Consider the following 18,569-nt stretch of genomic DNA (forward strand, 5'->3'; position numbering starts at 1 on the left):
TCTGTCCTACACATTAAATTTTCCAAATACCACCCAAATTCTGATACCCTACAAACCACTGCCATATTAAGGCCTAATCCCAGAAATGGTTGCAGAAAGCAAAGTATAATTTTAATTTATCTATCTTGCTCTGAAGATGAGCATTAACAGATTTTGTTGAATCAGTGGAGAGTTTAAGCTATCTTCATAACCAATAGCACGATCAGGCCACTTCTAATAATATCTGCTGGTGCAGCCCACATGAAGAGAAGGAGCTCTCCAAAATACCACTGGAGTTCTAGGTATCTTAAACTGCAACTGGTGTAACAGTGCAAAACCACGGTGCCCATATGATGCACCTTCTTTGAAAGTATCATTAAGCCAGTTCCAATTTCATCCTTACATGTTTTCAGAAGCTCTGAAGTTGTAGTCCCATTTACCACACCCCATTTGATTTTAGCAGCGCATCATGTCTTGCAGTCTTTGTGAACCATTTTTTTATATCATAGTGAGTCAAAATTCACCTTCTCACATCCAAACTCTGCAAACAGCTCAGAAATACTCTACAACACAGATTATCATGGTCCTCCTGCCTGAGAAGTCTTTCTTAACCTTTTTATTTCTAGTATCCTCCTTCCAAATAGGCATTTCCACCTGTTAGATCCAAAATATGATTAACTACAATGAGTTATCACTGCATTTTATGCATGATGTGCGAACACACAGTAGGACAAATACAGCAAGGAGCATTTCATTACTGAGGATGCATTTGGAAACAAAAGACAAGACCAGCAGCCTCCTGAATATGTGTTTATCTCTGGTTTCTGACACTAATAAGCCTCTCAGAAGACTCTCAGAAGTCAATGAGGACTCAGTAACATCCCTTGTCTTCAATCTGAAGTATCAGAACCCAGATCTTTTTTATTAAATGCCCCCCTAACATCTCTTGCTACTTGCTACAGCCAGCACTTATCTCACATGGACACTACCTGGATGTTCTCTAGAAACAAAAAAAAACCATAGGAGAAAAAAGTTCAGCTAGCCACCACATCTTGTTTCAGCCATGGCTGTGCACAGAGCTGCATAAGCTAGTTTTGTGTCACATAGTTCTCCCAATGTAATCCTTTTGAAATTAGTACTCTAGCATATTAATAGAAATGTTTTCTTCATCTTTCGACTAAAAGCCTCAGGGAATAATATAACGTAGCTAAAAGTGTTCAACCAAAGCAGTTTAAACAAAGGTGGAATAAACACCTCACAGTCAAATGACAGACCAAGAGGTAGTCACAGAAATGTTGCGAGTTATTTCTAATCATGAATACATTTAGGGAAAACAACCGACAGGGAGGAATTTAGGAAAAAAAAAAAGAAAAGATGTTGAAATTAATTTTATACCATGTTCAAGAGGAATGTTTTTCTTGATTTAATACTGACTCTGCAATTGGCATTATTTCCTAAGGCCCATTCAACAAGATTAATACAGAAAAAGGGAGGCAACTGAACATGAAACAAATAAAAATGGAAGAATCAAAGGGTAACCTTTTCATGAATATTTTTTTCTGAATTTTGTTGATGAAATCTATGTAGTACATACATCCATTTATTAGATTTATGGCTCTATTAGTAGAGCTGTTTTCATATGCAATTAGATTTTTTGCACTTTTGTTTGAGGTTTTTCTTTGTTCCTGTATCTCAAGTCTTGGCTTTAAACAAAGACAAATGTTTCAAAATAAATATTTAGGGAGGAAAAACAATGAAAAATAATATGAAGGGATAAACACCATTTCATCAGCAGAGCTTTCAGGAAGCAACCAGCTCCACTAGTCCCTGAAAGCATGACAACTCAGGGAGAGAAGGTTAAAGATTTCCCATCCACAGTATTTATGTCTTTTTGGGATATCAGCTATCTTGTCAATGAGTAATATGATCCACAACAACCCCTGAATCCTCTCTTCGGACTGGTTATGATAAAAAGGCCTTTAGGGCCAAAGCCTTCTTGGGATCTACATTTCATCAGACTTCCACAATTATTTATACTGGCACCGTTGAAAGATAAGTTAGGATTTAGATCCACTTAGCACTTGTGTAAAGAATTTATTCCTTTAGCTAAACTTTGCCACTGACTTGTTTCCCTTCCCATGTGAGGAAGGATTTTTTCTTCATTTTCTCAGTTGTAAGCTTTTTTTTTAAACAGAGTATTTATATTCTTGAAATTCATAAAGAACTAAAGACAAATTAATGATGGTAGAAGGGTGGAAAAAGAAAAAAATATAAACCCTACTAAATAATCAGACACCATAACTGTGACAAAGACTTTGCGCCTTTCCATACCTGCACTCCTCACCTTTCTCCCTGCTAGCATTAATCACCCCTGTGTCACATGTCCCTGAGCAGTGCACTGTACTCATACCATGCATCATACTCCTTTGCTCAGGAAATGCTTTGTGTGTATTATGGATTAAGCTTGAAGTGGAAAGTACACCTGCATCTAGCACAGTGCTGCCGGCCCTCACATGCTGGAGTCTCTTTTTATTTAGAAAATAAATGTTGGGGGTTTTTTGGGTGTTTTTGTGGGTTTTTTTTTTTAAGTGTTTAGATGTCTTTTGCTCCTGCTTTTACTGCAGCTTTAATAAAGTCAAGGAATTGCAGCAGAATGTGGTGCAGGATTTAACAAATATTTTCTCTTGCTGGAATGTGTCTTCTGTCACTCAGTTATACACTTTTCCATACTCAATTAAAAGAAAATCTATAGCAGCTACCCCAGAGAGTCCGTTTCAAACAGATTTTATTTTTAAAAATGAGAGTGAAGGAAAACTGGTTGTAAACCATCAAAAAGTTACTATGCAGTGACTGCAGGATACCAGTGTTGTCAAAAAACCCGAGTTCAACCTTGGAAACTATTCCCTCCTTGTTACCCCTGTCAGTTACACAGCAATCATGCCACTAATTCAGCATCAGAACTAAAGTGGATGCAAAATTCAGTATCTTGGGTCTCACTGGTTTCCTAGCAGGTCTCCATCCCATGTCCCCCAGTTCAGGTTGTGTCACCTTAAGGGATACAACCTGTCCCAGAACTTTCTTCTGACACAAAGTTCCCACATGAGGCCATTCTCCACTTTTCTATGGGGAAAGTCCTTTCGTTTTGCAGGCACATTGCCAGACACAAGGGGACCATATACACCTCCTAGATGTGAGGCCCTGGGTTTCACACTCTAGTTCATTGCTCCCACTTCCTTGTTCAACCCAGATATGAAAATTTTTTCTCCTTCTGACAAGTACAGTATGCACAAACTATCACAGACTATTATTTTTTGCAATCCATACAGCAGTTTCATACCCTCAGGGAGAAGATTCCTCAGACTTCCGGCTTAAACAAGTACTGAAGAGGAGCTTTCGTAAATTCACACTTTCTGAAATTGTAATTTATGTATAATGCTCCAAATTTTGCACGTCTCTCTTTACAATGAAAAAAAACCCAAAACACAGAAAATTACTTCTGCTTCTGCAAATTCCCTCTGATATATGGTATTCAGATAACAACTTCAAAATGTTATCCCCAAATGCATACACTCCTTTCTTGCAGTACTGTTCTTCATTTAAAAACTCACAAAAGATTATAATTATTTTAACAAACAAGCGTGGTAATATATGAAGCAGATGTGAGATCCAATCTACCTAACTTAAATGCTGAACCTGTACTTCAGCATGAACAAAAGATACTTCTTCATCTAAGCTGCAGATGTCAACAGGATGGTGCAGGCATAAAAGCAGCCCCCCCAGGAGAAATCCACTCTCTGCCTAATTCTCTGGAGATCATCATAACCACCCACTCCACTGACTAAAATGGAATTTATGGACTCCACAGCACCGCTTCATGAAGTGCCTAAAACATATGTATAAGTTAGGAGCCCAAGTCAGGGAGACTAAACCTCACCAGGACACTTTTAACCTGTCCCTGGTTTTCTTGCTGGATTGCAAAGGGAAGCATTACACTTTATTAGGACTTCTGTTGCCATTTGAAATATAGATGTACACATGTGAATAAAGCAGATAGCAATCTCATCCTAAATTCCAACTCTTTCCCTTAACGTGACCTTCTGAAAATCAATTGTTTTCTTGTAAAACCAATGGTGACTGAAATGAGGGCACTCCTTTGTTGTTGCTCATACTGAAACCAGCCAGTCAGTGCCACAAACATGACTGCATAAAACATGCTCTTCTAATTACACTTTCCAAAGTGTCTGGATCTTTTAGAAAGACAGAATCAAAAAGTGCCATATGCGCCATCCTCCTGCTATGAATGTGAGGAAAAAGAACGTGAAAAGGAGAAAAAAAAAAGCTCTGAATGTTGTTATCGCTGTCCTTCTGGGCCTCCTGAGTCCTCCCTGCTTCCTCCTGCCAACAGTACACACTACCTCGTGCTGCTGTCAGCAGTGCACAGACATTGCCTCTGCAGTACAGGAACGTGGCAGAAATGCAGGATTTTTCTCTCCGAAAGACTGGTTTCAGTCTAAGTGAGGAGAATGCCCCACAGCCACGTGGGTTTGGAAGATTCCTGGTTTCTCCAGACCCCAAGCACTATAAACAGCAGGCTAACCACAAGTAGTATCTTGTAGGTCAGTCCTCCAAGAAAACAGTACCTGTGGCCAGTCACAAGCTCCAACAAATCCAAAGCTGACATGGCTTGGATATCACTTCAGGTGTGACCTGCTAGCATTTTCCAGCAAATTAAACATCTTCACAGAAATGTTTCTGACCAACGTTACCTCTGAGCAAGATTACACGGAGTCATCAGCAGTCACAGACACATTTCTTCCAAGCTACTTTCATTAAAGATTCATCCTGTAAATAAATCAAAATAAACTATTTCCACTGCCACTCTATACAATAATCCACTGGTTTATTTTCTCTGGGGATGTCCTGACACCTATGAACAATAAAGACTGAGAAGCCCTCACTGAGCTAACTGCTACTTTGCTGCACACTGTGGAGCTGAAAAACACATTTACAGACTTGTAAGTGCATTTACGTGCCAAGCAGATGGTATTTGCCACTCTTACTAGGCTCCTTGCTAATATTTCTCCTCACTTTTTTAGGCACTGAGGTATTTTAATAGAAAATATTTACAAAATTTAAAAGATGAGAGGATTGTGGCAGAAGGAAATGGGAAGAACTGGTAAACTTCCTGTATCAAATGGTAAGAAAGTTGTGGAGTGGCCCCTCGCTCTCCTCCTATTCAGGGCAAGGAAAGGTAAAGTTCACTTTGTGGCAAGCTGCTTCTGTTGAAGTCCCACAGTCCACATCATCTCCACAGGCAGAGAAATTCAGACAAACAAGTTATTACAGATATATGCATTTTTTGTGAGCAAAACATAAATTAGGTCAGCTCTCCAGGTTCAGTGTGACACAAAGGAAGCAAAACACGAGCATTTCTGATCAAGTCAAATCATCTGCTTCAGTGCTGTTGCTGAATGATGTTGATCTTCCCATGTAAACCTAACCTAGCTTTGCCTTCAGCAAATCTAAAATTTACTGTTTAACTGCTTCCCTTAAGTAAACATCCCACTGCTTGCCTGACCCTCTTATTAGGCTTGCCCTGATATCTAGACTAAATGCATCCTTTTGATTTTAACGCATATTTTCTTCCTAATTGTATCATCTTTGTCCATTAAGCACAATTTTTCCCCATCCTGTATTTCAAAGCGCAGAGGCAGACTCTCCTGCATCACTGATTTTTGTTTGTTCACTTTAGACTAAACAAATTAACTATTTTACTCTCTGTGTGGTTTGTAGTCTCAAGACACTACAGCATTTCGTTTACCCTTCTTTGAACCCTCACTGTCTAAGATATAACATATGCTGTTAGATAGCTAACATATGTATGAGTTCATCCAGGGTTAAACAGGATTGACTGAATTATGGACACTGAACAGCAGAACCATGTTCTTGACCAATCTGAGTGGTTTTTAAAGTTTATATATCACCATATGAAGACAATTCTTTCTTGCAACTTTGCAGAAATTCCCAGAGCCAGAATAAGTGGTTCCCATATGAAACTTTTTCTCTTTTAAGCTTGATTGTATGATTTTTTATTTTTCCCAATAATACAACTGAAAACAACTTTGCTCAATTTAAAGTAGTTTAAACTGTTTGCAAATGTTAAATCATAATTCTGCCTACACAGGAAATTTCACTCTTATTTCCATACAACTGTATAAACTTCTGACAGGAATTTGTACTTATTTTGAGGTTGGGCAATTAGAGATGTTCTTGTTATCCTCAAGCATTTTAGTTAACTATGAAAGGAAATGAAAAGAATTTTAATTCTGGTTAGGCAAAAATGTGACAGTAAAAATTATAACAAATTATTTTCTGTCATGGGAGCAACTCTTCAAAACTGCACTTGTTTACCAGTTTTTAACATAATACTTAATTAACTCCTTTTGGGGGGAAGGAAGGCATGAACAAGCATGGGCAGGGGAAGACGTATTTACCAATGATGATGTACTCTGATGAAGCAGTCGGTTCACAGACCCGCCCTGCTTTTGCTCAGTTTTATAGCTGACACAACCAAAGCTGAAGGAGGTCAGTAACCTGGCTAAGGTCAAAGTAACTCTGTTTTTTGCATGCCTTCATTCCTTTCTCCATTATGTGAGGTGTCTTATAAGAACTTGAAAAATATCTAATTCAGCACTTTCAAATGTAAGTCCAGAAAAAGAGAGAAAGAAGTTGGAAAATTGTGAACCAAGTGTGGCATGGTGGAGAGAAGTTTTCTTCCGAGACACCCCACTGGTGAATCTTCTCAGCAGTGCGTAATCAACAGGGAAGTTTCCAAACGCATGGCAACACTACCAACTGGAAAGGGTGCTTATTTTAGATTGGCCATACTAATATAAACCAGAAATGAAATATAGAAAGCAAAATAATGCCTGGCTCATCATCTTCACCATCACCTAACGTCTCAGCTGATTTTGATGCACCCTACAAACACAGCAAATATTTAAAGGAGGAGAAAAATAAGGTGTGAAAACAGGGGATTAATCTGTGGCTCTTCCAGCAGGATGCTAACAAAGACAGAAACAAGCAGCAGCCAGTCCCAGTCACTGGACTCTGACTCCTACGTACACACAGATTTTTACATGTTCATCTTCTACACTGATACTGGTCACAAGTCGTGTTTGGAAGTAACACAAATTTTCCAATGCAGACTTCATCAATAGAATATATTTGGATCATTTCAAACGTAGAATACATCTAGCTTGGAAGAAATTCAGCCAAGGACAACAAAATTCAGACAAGGCTCAAAATCCAGATCCCTTTTCTAAGGGTAATAGAAAACAAATTGCTCTGTACCACTGCTATTCTGTTGCTTTCTCAGCTCAGATAACTGCACACTGAAGATACATGAGAAAAAGCAGCAGCTGATCAGAAAGCTAGCAGTTTTTCTTTAGTTCTCCAAGCTGAGGTAAACATAAATTAATAGGACAGACAACAGAGAGCTTATCTTTTTTTAAAGCAAGCACACAAACAATTCGTGTGTGCAAGATAAAAGAATGTTCCCCAGAGAGGAAAAAAACCCCAGATATAATGAAAAAGAATTTGAAATAAAAAGCCCTTTAGTTTTAATTATAAAAAGCAAAGATTACTGACAAAGTGCAGGAATACTTTTTTACCTGTGAAAAGACAGCTTCCCTTTCTTTAAAAGTTATCTCTCTCCAAAAGCTCAGCAGGTGCTTCAAATTCTGATGAAATTTCTCATGCCGTGAAGACAAAAAATGCCTTACCAAGATCATGTGACCGGTGGAAATGTCCATGTTGGACTGGACCGGCTCCTCGCACCAGGATGATGTGCTGCTCCGGGCTGAGGGGCTGGGAATGGGCCCATCACTAAATTGTGAAGAAACGCTGTTTATTCGAGAAGAATGCAGGGGCTCTGGGCGATCAGATGCTTTCACTGCCATGCGCTGACGACATAGCTCCTAGAGAGAGAAAGAGGAAGAAACAACCTACGGTTAAGAGTAATTACAGGATGCAGCCTACTAAAGACATATGACTTACAATATGTTTCCAAGGCTGGAAGTGTTTTCCCCCTCACTGCAGTGATTTTTGGGAGGCTGTCTGTTCTGTTAGGCACATCTACAAAGAAAAACTCAATGAAACTACTACATGATGACTACCCTAATCTTTCAAAAGTAATTATGACTGCACGCACATCTCCTTCTAGATAACCAAAAATAATACTTTGGAGCTTGACTTCTCTAACAGAAAGCCCTTTTTTCCCCCCTAATATCACCCTGCATTCTGCAAAGCCACTTTTGAACTGCTCAGCCTCCTGAAGTTAATGGGGTTGCACGGGAGTAATTGAGAGCGCTGCTTGGCTCTGGATATGCAAACTCAGCAAGCTCAAGGCAAGTGAATTGATGTGCTCCCCAGTATAAATTCTAGTTGATAGATACCTCATTTCTCTTCATTAAAATAGCAAACTCACAACACTTCCTCCCCGATGTGGGGCAGAGAGGATGGAGAATGACATTAACGAAGAATAAAAGCAGAAATCTGTCATTGTATTAAGCAGCTTTGGTGAAGAAAGAAAACTCAAGCTATCACACACACTAATGCAAACCACATTAAAACACCGAAATCAATCGCACTGGGAATACATATATTTTCTGTTGCTCTCATGCATAGAACTCAAGTAAAAATTCAGAGTTCTGGTTAGGTAACAGAAAATCCTGCTGGCAAAACCCGCTCCTTACAGTATAAAATTCTGACTCTCATGGGATAAAGAGATCCACAGTTACACCATCATTGTTAAAATGCTTTAGAATCAGTTACGTGCAGTGAAATCCCAGACAGCATAATAAAATTATCATTTTTTTAACATATGTCTATTGTCCATGAGAGATACTTGGCCGCCTATGGTGCACAGCATGACCGGCTAGTCCGTAGTATGTGGACATATTGCACACACGGTGTGGTTACACATTTGTCTCAGATTACTCAATCTGCACAGATGAGCACTAAGAGCACCATTTCTTGCCTCAGGCTAACAAAATAATACAGTCTGAAGAATTCATACAGTTGAAATGCCATGGCTTCTGTTTTCTTATTCATTGATAATATAGTTGCAGCCAAAGCACCATCAGTAGGATGATTTGAAAATGTCCATATATCAAGTGCAATAAAATCTTTTCAGACAGGAGTTAGAGATAACTTTAAGACTATGTGTGGGGTTTTTTTAACCTTGCAAACTTTAGGACAGTAAAGAATGATCCTAATCCATGCAGTAGCAAGTGTTCAAACAAACCCACTGAAACCATTATATTGAGTCTCTTCTTGCCACCATATGGCAATGATTAAAGACCCCTCCAAACATTTTCATCTACCAAAGCTTCTGTTTGACTTGCCATTAGAGATGCTTATGTGGAATTTTACTATTATTTGGTGTGTAACACATTTTTATATATATATGTATATATATGCATGTATATATGTATATACACAAACTAAGATACACCAAGACAAAATTTGTCTCATAATAACCAGGATATATTTTGTTGTTTATTACAAAAATACAGTCAACAGAAGTTTGGGAGGCACAGATTTCTCCTGGTATGTTTTGACAGTTGTCAGAATAACTGTACAAGCTGTCCCAAGTGAAACTGCTACCTGATTCCAACGTTGTGTTTTGTATATTTATTAATTTCACCCATGCCGTGTAAGAATTTTTCAAATTTTTACAAAAAAAAAAGTAGGTTTTTTTTTCCACACTTGTCTTAAATGTTTTCTGTCACTTGGTAACTTCTTTACTTCCTACAAATCTCAACAGGAAAAAAAATTAGGGAAAAAACCCCCAACCCTTCAAAAATACTTTGATATTTAGACACATATATTAGTGCTAGATAGGTTGGTTAAACTACCAGTATTAAAACCAAGACCTTTTAATAAAGGAAAAAATTCATTGTATTTCTTTTATTTTAAAATGTAGGGACAAAGAAAAAATCTCATCTTCTCCTTTCCTCTGAAGGATCACACACATCATAAGAAAACAATAGCCCCAAATGTCAATTACTAACCTTGGAACAAGCTTGTGATAGTGTAATTTCAAATCCCTGCTTTTCTGGGGGGGAAGTGTAACAGTGCAGAAACTTTTTAGACAGAAAAATAAATCTACAGAAACCCAAAAAGCTGTTCAGATACTTAGATATCAGCCATTCTCAGAGGAAATGGTTTATTTGACTAGGCAAAAGTATAATAAGGAAAGGTATAAAGATATGTAGTCTACCACATAACTGCTGAAAGGATTTCTCTTCTGGCTAGCACGCCATGTGGCTCAGATATGAATTTATTATATTCTAATAGACATCCTGCTACTTGACTCACCCCAACTCCATGCTAACAATAGCATTTGTATTCAGCAGGATCTTTGTTTTTAAGTTGATTTGTTCCTGCTGCTCATATCCTGCCTCAAGTCATCCTCTGCTTTTACAGGTGGTTGCTGTGGAAAGAATTATAGACCTCAGCTAACAAAAAAGAAATTGGGATCAAGAGAACTCTGAGAAATTAATATATCATTTTTACATAAATGATAGTTACAAAAGAAGTAAAATTGTAGCCAACTGGTTCTAGAGTAGATTAACCTCCAATTAAAAAGAATGTTTTGGACAAAGTGTTTAATATGTTACTAAGAAACCCTGTTTTAAAACTAAATTTAACATTGCTAATGGTCCTTATGAAAGAAGGTAAAGTTGAGAAACACAACAAATATAAGTTTAAAAAAAAAACAATCTGATCTCAAATATTAACATATCTCTTTCCTGACATATATAGAACCAAAACAGTTATTCCCAGAACTGCTGTAACTGTCAAATACCTTAAACAAAGCAACAACGTCACCGCACACAGCCATAAAAAACGTTTAATGTAAACAGGAAGGTCAAATCATAGTTGTAGCAAAAACACCACTGAATTTCTTGATTGGTGTTTTAAATCTCCAAGACAATGGGGTTTCCCCTGCCTATAAACAGAGGGTATTTGTTTGAATGTATTTCCAGACTGGTCTAACAGCCCTTGACAGCTCTTCCTTCCCCCACCCCCAGCCAGCCCAGCACAGGCTGAGGAACCTGCCCCATCTCTGTGTGTACATCAGCGACCTCAGGACATCTACAGCTTCTCCTTTTTCAAAGCTACATCTTTGTTAGCTCCACCATTTCAACTCCTGGTTGGGTTTTTAGCCTAACAGTGCAGGGATAACACAGTTAACACCACCATGTATGAAAGCTTTCATGTGTGGGGTGTTTCAGGGAGCCAAAAAGGCTCCTCCAGGACATATGGAGTGGGAAGGTCCAGCTCAGAGCTAGGAAATGTCTAAATATGGGATCTGGGTTTGCTTCATTCTTGGGATAGTCAGCAATATCCCCTTCCCATGAAAGGTATAGGGAACAGTGGCACCTCAATGTGTAGGGTGTTCCACACCAGGTGCTCTCAGGGAAACATCATGCCTGGGCACTTAAAGAGGTGTCATCACTCCACAAGCACATAAAACCCTAGATGATTAAAACCCTCACTAATGTGGTATCTTCTACCTGTACACTCAGAAAAATAGGGATGTTCTTCCCCACTCTCCAAAATGTTTACCCTCATCAGCATTTAGCAAATCAGCCATCTACCAAACCGCAATTAGAATTTAAACTTGACTAAAATGTCAAAGCTACAGACTGTGAGAATGACACAAGCTGTATTTCTGTATCGTCTCAGCATGCACACCATTAAAAGTATTTTCTAAGAATGAGTTCAATTTACTGCTGCACTTCTATACTTAGCTGAGTGGCTGAGGCTATTTCTGCCGTACTGCGACTCAGTAATGTCTAGCCGTTGTTTGTGTACAGTTTGAGTGCCATTCTTCATTTAAAAACATCATTTACACCTAAAAAAGCAATCATAATGCATAAAGTGAAATATGAAGAAATGATCCTCCTGACCCTTCAGGCTATGATCTAATGGATGGGTTGGACGTAAACATTTATTTAAAAGGTAATTTGAAGTTTATGACATTATTTCCCATCACATGGGAATTGCTATCACACTGAGGCACTTACTCTGTTTTTTATTTCCCAGCATTTATTATCAAACTTATGTGGTGGTCACATGCAGTATATAATGGAAAAGTAATATCGCTGTGTGACAAAAAACTGCCATAACCAAGATAAATATTCTGTAAATAATGTCCAGTTAAATGAGTTCAAAGTACAGAGCAATGATCATCTGTAGACAGCTTTTTATTTGAAACATAACTGATAACCTTAAACAAACCATAAACAGTGTTCTCAAAAAACCTCTGGACGTCTTCCAATGAGGTTTTAAAGCGTTCCTAATACTTGGTTGCCCTCACAGAGACAGGTAGAAGCATAAGGCAACAATTATTTTCTCAGATACAACAAATGGATTTCCAGATCCATGCAGTCCACTTCTGAATGAGCCATACTGTGGTATAAATGTAATTTATCCACATTTAAAAAAGGACATTAAGAGACATGGACAACAAGCAATATGGATGGAGAGCCAGTCTTGCCACTGTGTTTTGTTAGATGGGTCTCTCAATTTGAACAGATGAGTAAGAAAACCAAGGAAGCATCAAGTCTGTTCAGAAATGAGGCCCACAGATAACCTGTCCAGGTCTTGTCTAGAGGTGCAATCTGCCTGCCACCACCAAAGTGCTATGCCACCTCTTAAGGATGTCCCCAGCCACTGATAGCAGTAGCATTTACTGCTGTCATTCTGTGATCTGCATCACAGAAAGGCAAGAGAGCAAATGATAATTTGCAGAATCTTTTATCTTCCATCAAGTTCAACTAATATAGTAGGTATCTGGAAAAATCTCTTAAGACCACATAGTTTACCAAAATATTTGGGTTTTGAGAGAAATCTATGTATACACCCTGATAAGGACTAAGAGCATAGGCAAACATATAACTAGAATCAGCTGGCACTAGGTTAGGGTTAGGGCCAATACTGAATCTTTTCCCATATTTGCAAAACTTATACTCAAAAACCTCAGGGTAGCACATTACAGGCAGGAGACCTGATTTGAGGATCCTGTTTAAGAGATGGCCAACTTGCAACTTGGATTTCCACTCGCTACTCTTAAAGATGAACCACTCCACCACAAACTGCCTCCAGTGAGGATGTTGCTGCTTATTAAAATATACCTACTGAATACAAATACACTATGCAACATCTTCAGGTAGTCCAAGTCCAGCCACTGATCACAGCACATGAATCACTCTCATCTAGCTGATACAAGGTGCACTGGAAATGAAGCTGTTCAATCCAAAGTATCTTTAATCTAAAATACTGCTCTTCTTCCCCAGCCACACTGATCTCAGACCTGCTTAATAGGAGCCTCAGGAACTGAGGGGAATTACAACTTTCCAGATTATTTAGAAAAATATATATAATTTAATTTGTATACATTAATGAAAATAATCTATTTATTTTTTTGTAACTGATCACCAAATTTACATAATTCCAAAAATACAGTTCAGGAAATAGGCCTAACACTTCCACATTTTAAAAATCTTTTGCTTAAAACATTCAAATGGAAATATCCTGAGCTAGGCCAGAAACAAGTGTGACACCATTATTTTCAGAATTAACAAAATATAAGACAGAATAAGCCCTTCCGTGGTACAATTATAAATAAAATACAGAGACATTAGACAAAGAAATTACTGTTCATTAAAAGTGATAGCTGAGTGTACATCAACCCCTTTCAACCTGACCTGCCTAATGTTCTATCAGAAACAAATCTGCTTAAGCAGGCATGATCACAATAGCAATGTGTTTGTTTTCCATGTGAAACAAAATTACTTTGTAGAAATTTTAAATTAAAAAATGCTGACTATTAATTCTAAATGACTCAATGTTATACTTTATAATAAAATATATACTGAAACCTAAGAAAATATGTAAACTTTTATATGCTGGTTTGGCAGAACAAGATCTTTAAAAATGTTTTTCTTTTAAGCTTTAATATGTTGAATTAAATAGTAGCCTCACTTTCCTTTAAATTAAGGAGGAATCATTGATAGGATGAGCTGAGATCTGCACTACAGCAGGGATTCAACTGTTCTGCTGCGGATGCAGTCACAATACAGTGAGATTCAAAAAATGAAAAATTAGGTAAGCTCATTTTTTTTAAACAAATGAATCTAGGACTACAAACATCATTATTCTCTAACTAAATTTACTCAGTGTTACTACAGGGTGAAGCTAAAGTCATTTGGCTGCCTTTGTTTTGCTTTTGCATACTTAATATGCTTGCAGGTATTATAAATTTAACTTTAACTTATTTACTGTGTTTGTAGCTTTGGGATTAATTACAGCTTTATTACCATTTATTTTTGAGTTATTGAAACATACTTTCAAGCTTTGGCTTCATTTTAACATACCTTTTGTCCAGGAGTAAAAGAGCTGTTTATATATGTGGAATATTTGTACACATATTTTCTATCCTTGCCAGAAAAGGCAACTACAGAGATCAGTGTGCCTTCAGGAAAGGAACAAAGGGTGATATTGGAAAAATATTTGAGAGTAATATATTGAGAGACAATGCATCAAAACTGTCATTACATAACCATACTCTGTATAGTTTTTATTTATCTAGACTTGGATGTAATAGACCTTGATAGAGAAAGAAAAAAAAAAGAAGTAAGTAAAATGTTATTTATTTGGTTGCTAATACAGCCTTAGTCCCTCTAGTTCAGTCTACTACCTGTCCTCTTGTACTGCACCACACTCTGCATATCTGGATATAACTTTTGAGCCTTGGTGTAAGGGTTTTGCTTTGTTAGGTTTTTAAATGTCAAAAAGGGCAGGGCTGCTGTTTCTCTTTGAGAGCATTGCAGTCAAACACAGGCTTGAAACTCATTTTCCTAACAAAACCCCAATTTTAATTATGGTCTGTGAAATAAAAAATTTCAATTATTTTAGCATTGTGAGTGTTTCCTGGTGGTGAGTCATGCAATTACGATTCCCCTTTCTTCATGTACACAAAGAGAGTAGAGGCCACGAAGGAGGGGAAAGGCACAGAAAACAGTGCTATCTTTATATGGAAAATTACTTTTCCTTTATTTGTATTTCTTTGCTTTAGTCCCTCTTTTTAAATTCAAACATTTGCACAGTCTTATCCTACCATATCAAACAAAAAGCCATCATGGTCTTGTATGTATCTCCAGAAGTCTAGCAGATGTGGAAATTTCTGGCTTGTATGGAGCCAAAGATGCTGTCTGTGCAATACAGCTTAAGGAAATATTTGTATTTTAATTCTTTCAGTAACCTCTCCTCAGCAAGCCAGACATCTAAGTAATCCAGAAGCTCTTGAAGGAGGGAAAGGTATTTTATGTGGCTCCTGTCACCACATAAGATGAAAGTCATGAGATAGATGTGACTGCATAGGTCTAATGATACTTCCCTGTGAAAAACAGTAGTGTGTTTTCTCTGCTATCCATGCCAGGAAAGCACAGTACCTCTTTTGGGATAATACTGCTTTCCAAAGAGTCAGTGAAATCTGAAGACCATGTTTAGGTTACTCTATTGGGAATTTTTTTTCTATGCAAAAATACAGTAGACCACTCCAACTGGGACTGTGAGAGTGCAACAGTTCATATCTTTCATTTCTAGAAGCTGGAAGAGTTTTATGAAACAGATGCCTGACTTCACATGACTGCAGTACACTGGACTTCACAATAGAAGATATATGAAGGAAATTAATGTTTTTTACAAACTGATTTGAACTGGTATTTTCCCTGCATAATAACATCATGGTGGTTTCTTTCAGAATTTAAAGACACTACCTGGATGCCTCCAAGGAAACCAAGGACTATTTCTAGTAGGAAACATCTGCAAACCTTAGGCTAAAGTCACCTGAGATCTGCTCGTGTAAAAGCACCTAGGTTTTTCTCAAGGTGTCCCTGGCAGTGTCTGAGCATTCATGGTCTTGCAGTTCAGACAACTTAATTCTGGAAGCAGCAGGACATGACATTGACCTCTATCACCCTCCCCCCAAAATAAAAAAGGAATTTTTTTTTTGTGTGGTTTCAACCAATGCTTGCCTCTAAATTGCATTTCCCACATTTCAGCTGTGGTTGCATCTAGTGCTTTACAAGTATATGTTAAGTATAAAGCTGGGAAAGGAAAGATTTCTTAAGAAGAAACTAGGCAGAGAAAAATAATGTGTAAAACAAACTTGATCTTTTCTGTATTTTCTTTATCTTAACTAACTGAAATACATGCTCATGAGGGCACAGCTGCTTCTTAATATGAATTTGCACAGTAAATTCACTTCTAGCACAGTGAGAGCCATACAGCACAGTATGGGTGACAAATAAACCATAGTAATGACTGAATTAACCTGAAAGGCCACACAGAACCATGTGCAAATTCATCATGTATTTTGACTTTGTCTAACCCACCCAAAGCCCAACCAGCTTCCAGCAGATGCCAGTGCTCTAAAAGATAACTGCCACAAATGTTTCCTTTTTCATTCCCAGCGTTTATAGTTGCCTGGGGCCCAAAGCAGGCAAAAAAACACAGTCCCAAGCCAGCTGTAGTTTCTCAGCTACATTACATTATACATCATGATACATTAAGGCTGTGTAGTCCACTCTTTTATTGCCATGAAAGACTAAAAATGGGAGATCATTTCTGCCAGAAATAAGAATTCCCATCTGCCAGTAGGACTTAGGAGGCACTTCCAGCCTGGAAAGAAACAAACATATAGCCACAAGTTTATGTCTAAAAATGTTTTACTCCATTTCAAAGACTATTATTGCTTCTCCTTAAGCCCGTGTAACTGCATTCATGGTAACAAATGTACTAAAACCAGTCAGAGAAATACAAAAAGTAATCCTAAAAACTTCTAAAAATTTCAAATACTTTACATTTTTTTTCTAACAGGTAGTTATCCACACAAAAGGTGATGCTGCAGTAGGGAAATATTTATGAAGGATGGCCATTAGCGACAAATCTTTCTTCGTAACATCATCTACCATGACTGTTGAAATTGCCAGTCATTACCCTCTCTTGATTTGAAAACTAAAGTCATCACTTTCCACCCATTCCCCACAGAAAATAAAACCGAGATCACTCTTTAACTCTGCTAGGAAGAGCAAGTGCAAATTTTGTGAACAAGGAAACAACATTAAAAAAAAAAAAAGGATCTATAGAGCACAAAGCTGCTAGTAGGTCAGAGCACTTTATTATGAGCCAAACCTCTACTAATACAGAGAAGCACTGCTGAACTACAGGAAAAAAATTGCACGTATGAGCTCCATCCTGCATCTGAGAACAGAAATTGCTTCTATCATAAAGCACAAAAGCCTTCAAAGATTAAAATTGTTGGTCAATATTTCTACACATTCACTTTATTAATGTTACAAGAGACACTGGAAAAAACTAAGAGGGCTTTCGTACTCAATCAGTAGTGATGGGCAGAGAATTTGTATTTTGAAGAAAACAGCAACAGCAAAAAAATGCACATTACATAACGCATATGTAATATGCGTATAACCATGCTCTAAATACCCTGCCACTGCCCACCCCGAGGAGAGTTTCAGACTTCCCCACCACTCCTGACTGCCCCATGGCACTGCTCCCCACAAATACTCTGCAGCAAGGAGTTAATGTGTGCTTGCTTTTGAAGAAAAGAACTTCCTTGGACATTACTGAAGCTCCTGGGTCTTCCTTTGCCAACTTATGCAAGTGCAGGAGTTATTACTCCACCTTGGATCTCTCCACCAGGCACCAGGTTGCCTGGAAGAAGCACCATGGGAACAGAGCAGGAGAACACACACAAGGTAGGCACATTCGTAAAACTCTCACATTCTAATTCTGGATTATTTTAAAACCTGGGGCATGAAATTATAGATATCTTCTAAAATATCATCAGCTATTTTATTACCTAGAATATATTTTCCCCATGTGCCTGGCAACAATTTGTGCATCAACAACATTCTGCAGAAAGTGTTGCATGTTGCAGTTTTATTATGCAGATAGCTTGTCCTGTTAGTCTTTAAGGTATTTAATATAACCAAACATCTTTGCCTTTGTGCTAGGCAGAAGACAGAATAAGTTTCATTCTTCCCCCAGTTCCTTATTTTATAGATATTTATTTTATTTTCTACACTGCCACCTGTTACTGTTTTAGAAGAAATAATTTGCCTTTTCAATCTCTCTTCATAAGAGTTCTCCATGCTCTTAATCATTCTTGTCACCTTTTCCTCAGTCCCTTCATTTCTGCAGTGCTTCTTCAGCAATGAAGTGACCAGCACTCACAGAAGCCTCAAACATTGATTTATACTTAATTAACTTCTAAAGCCCTCAAACAAGCAAAAACAATTATTAGTCAACAATGCCTGGAGAGCCATTGGGTTGACCAAGACCTTCAAAAGGACCTGAAATTCGGAACAGCTTGCTAAGCAAGCCTTCTGTATTTTTTAACTTCACACCCAAGAGGTTTCCAGTGAGGTCAATTAGGAATTGCAGCTCTTTATTTCACTCTTGTGGGTGACAGCATACGGAATTTACACACT

The 18,569-nt window shown here is 37.9% G+C and overlaps 1 protein-coding gene across 1 annotated transcript in view; it reads right to left on the minus strand.

Annotated features, from left to right (window-relative positions):
* Positions 1 to 18,569, minus strand: part of PTPRN2 (protein tyrosine phosphatase receptor type N2) — a 659,546-nt gene that overhangs the window by 75,659 nt on the left and 565,318 nt on the right. The window contains exon 14 of the mRNA XM_031042861.2: positions 7,764 to 7,958. Coding sequence (XP_030898721.2) covers positions 7,764 to 7,958 — 195 coding nt within the window. The remainder of the gene's footprint in view (positions 1 to 7,763; positions 7,959 to 18,569) is intronic.

The sequence above is a fragment of the Melopsittacus undulatus genome, chromosome 1 (assembly GCF_012275295.1).
Source record: "Melopsittacus undulatus isolate bMelUnd1 chromosome 1, bMelUnd1.mat.Z, whole genome shotgun sequence".
Classification (NCBI taxonomy): domain Eukaryota; kingdom Metazoa; phylum Chordata; class Aves; order Psittaciformes; family Psittaculidae; genus Melopsittacus; species Melopsittacus undulatus.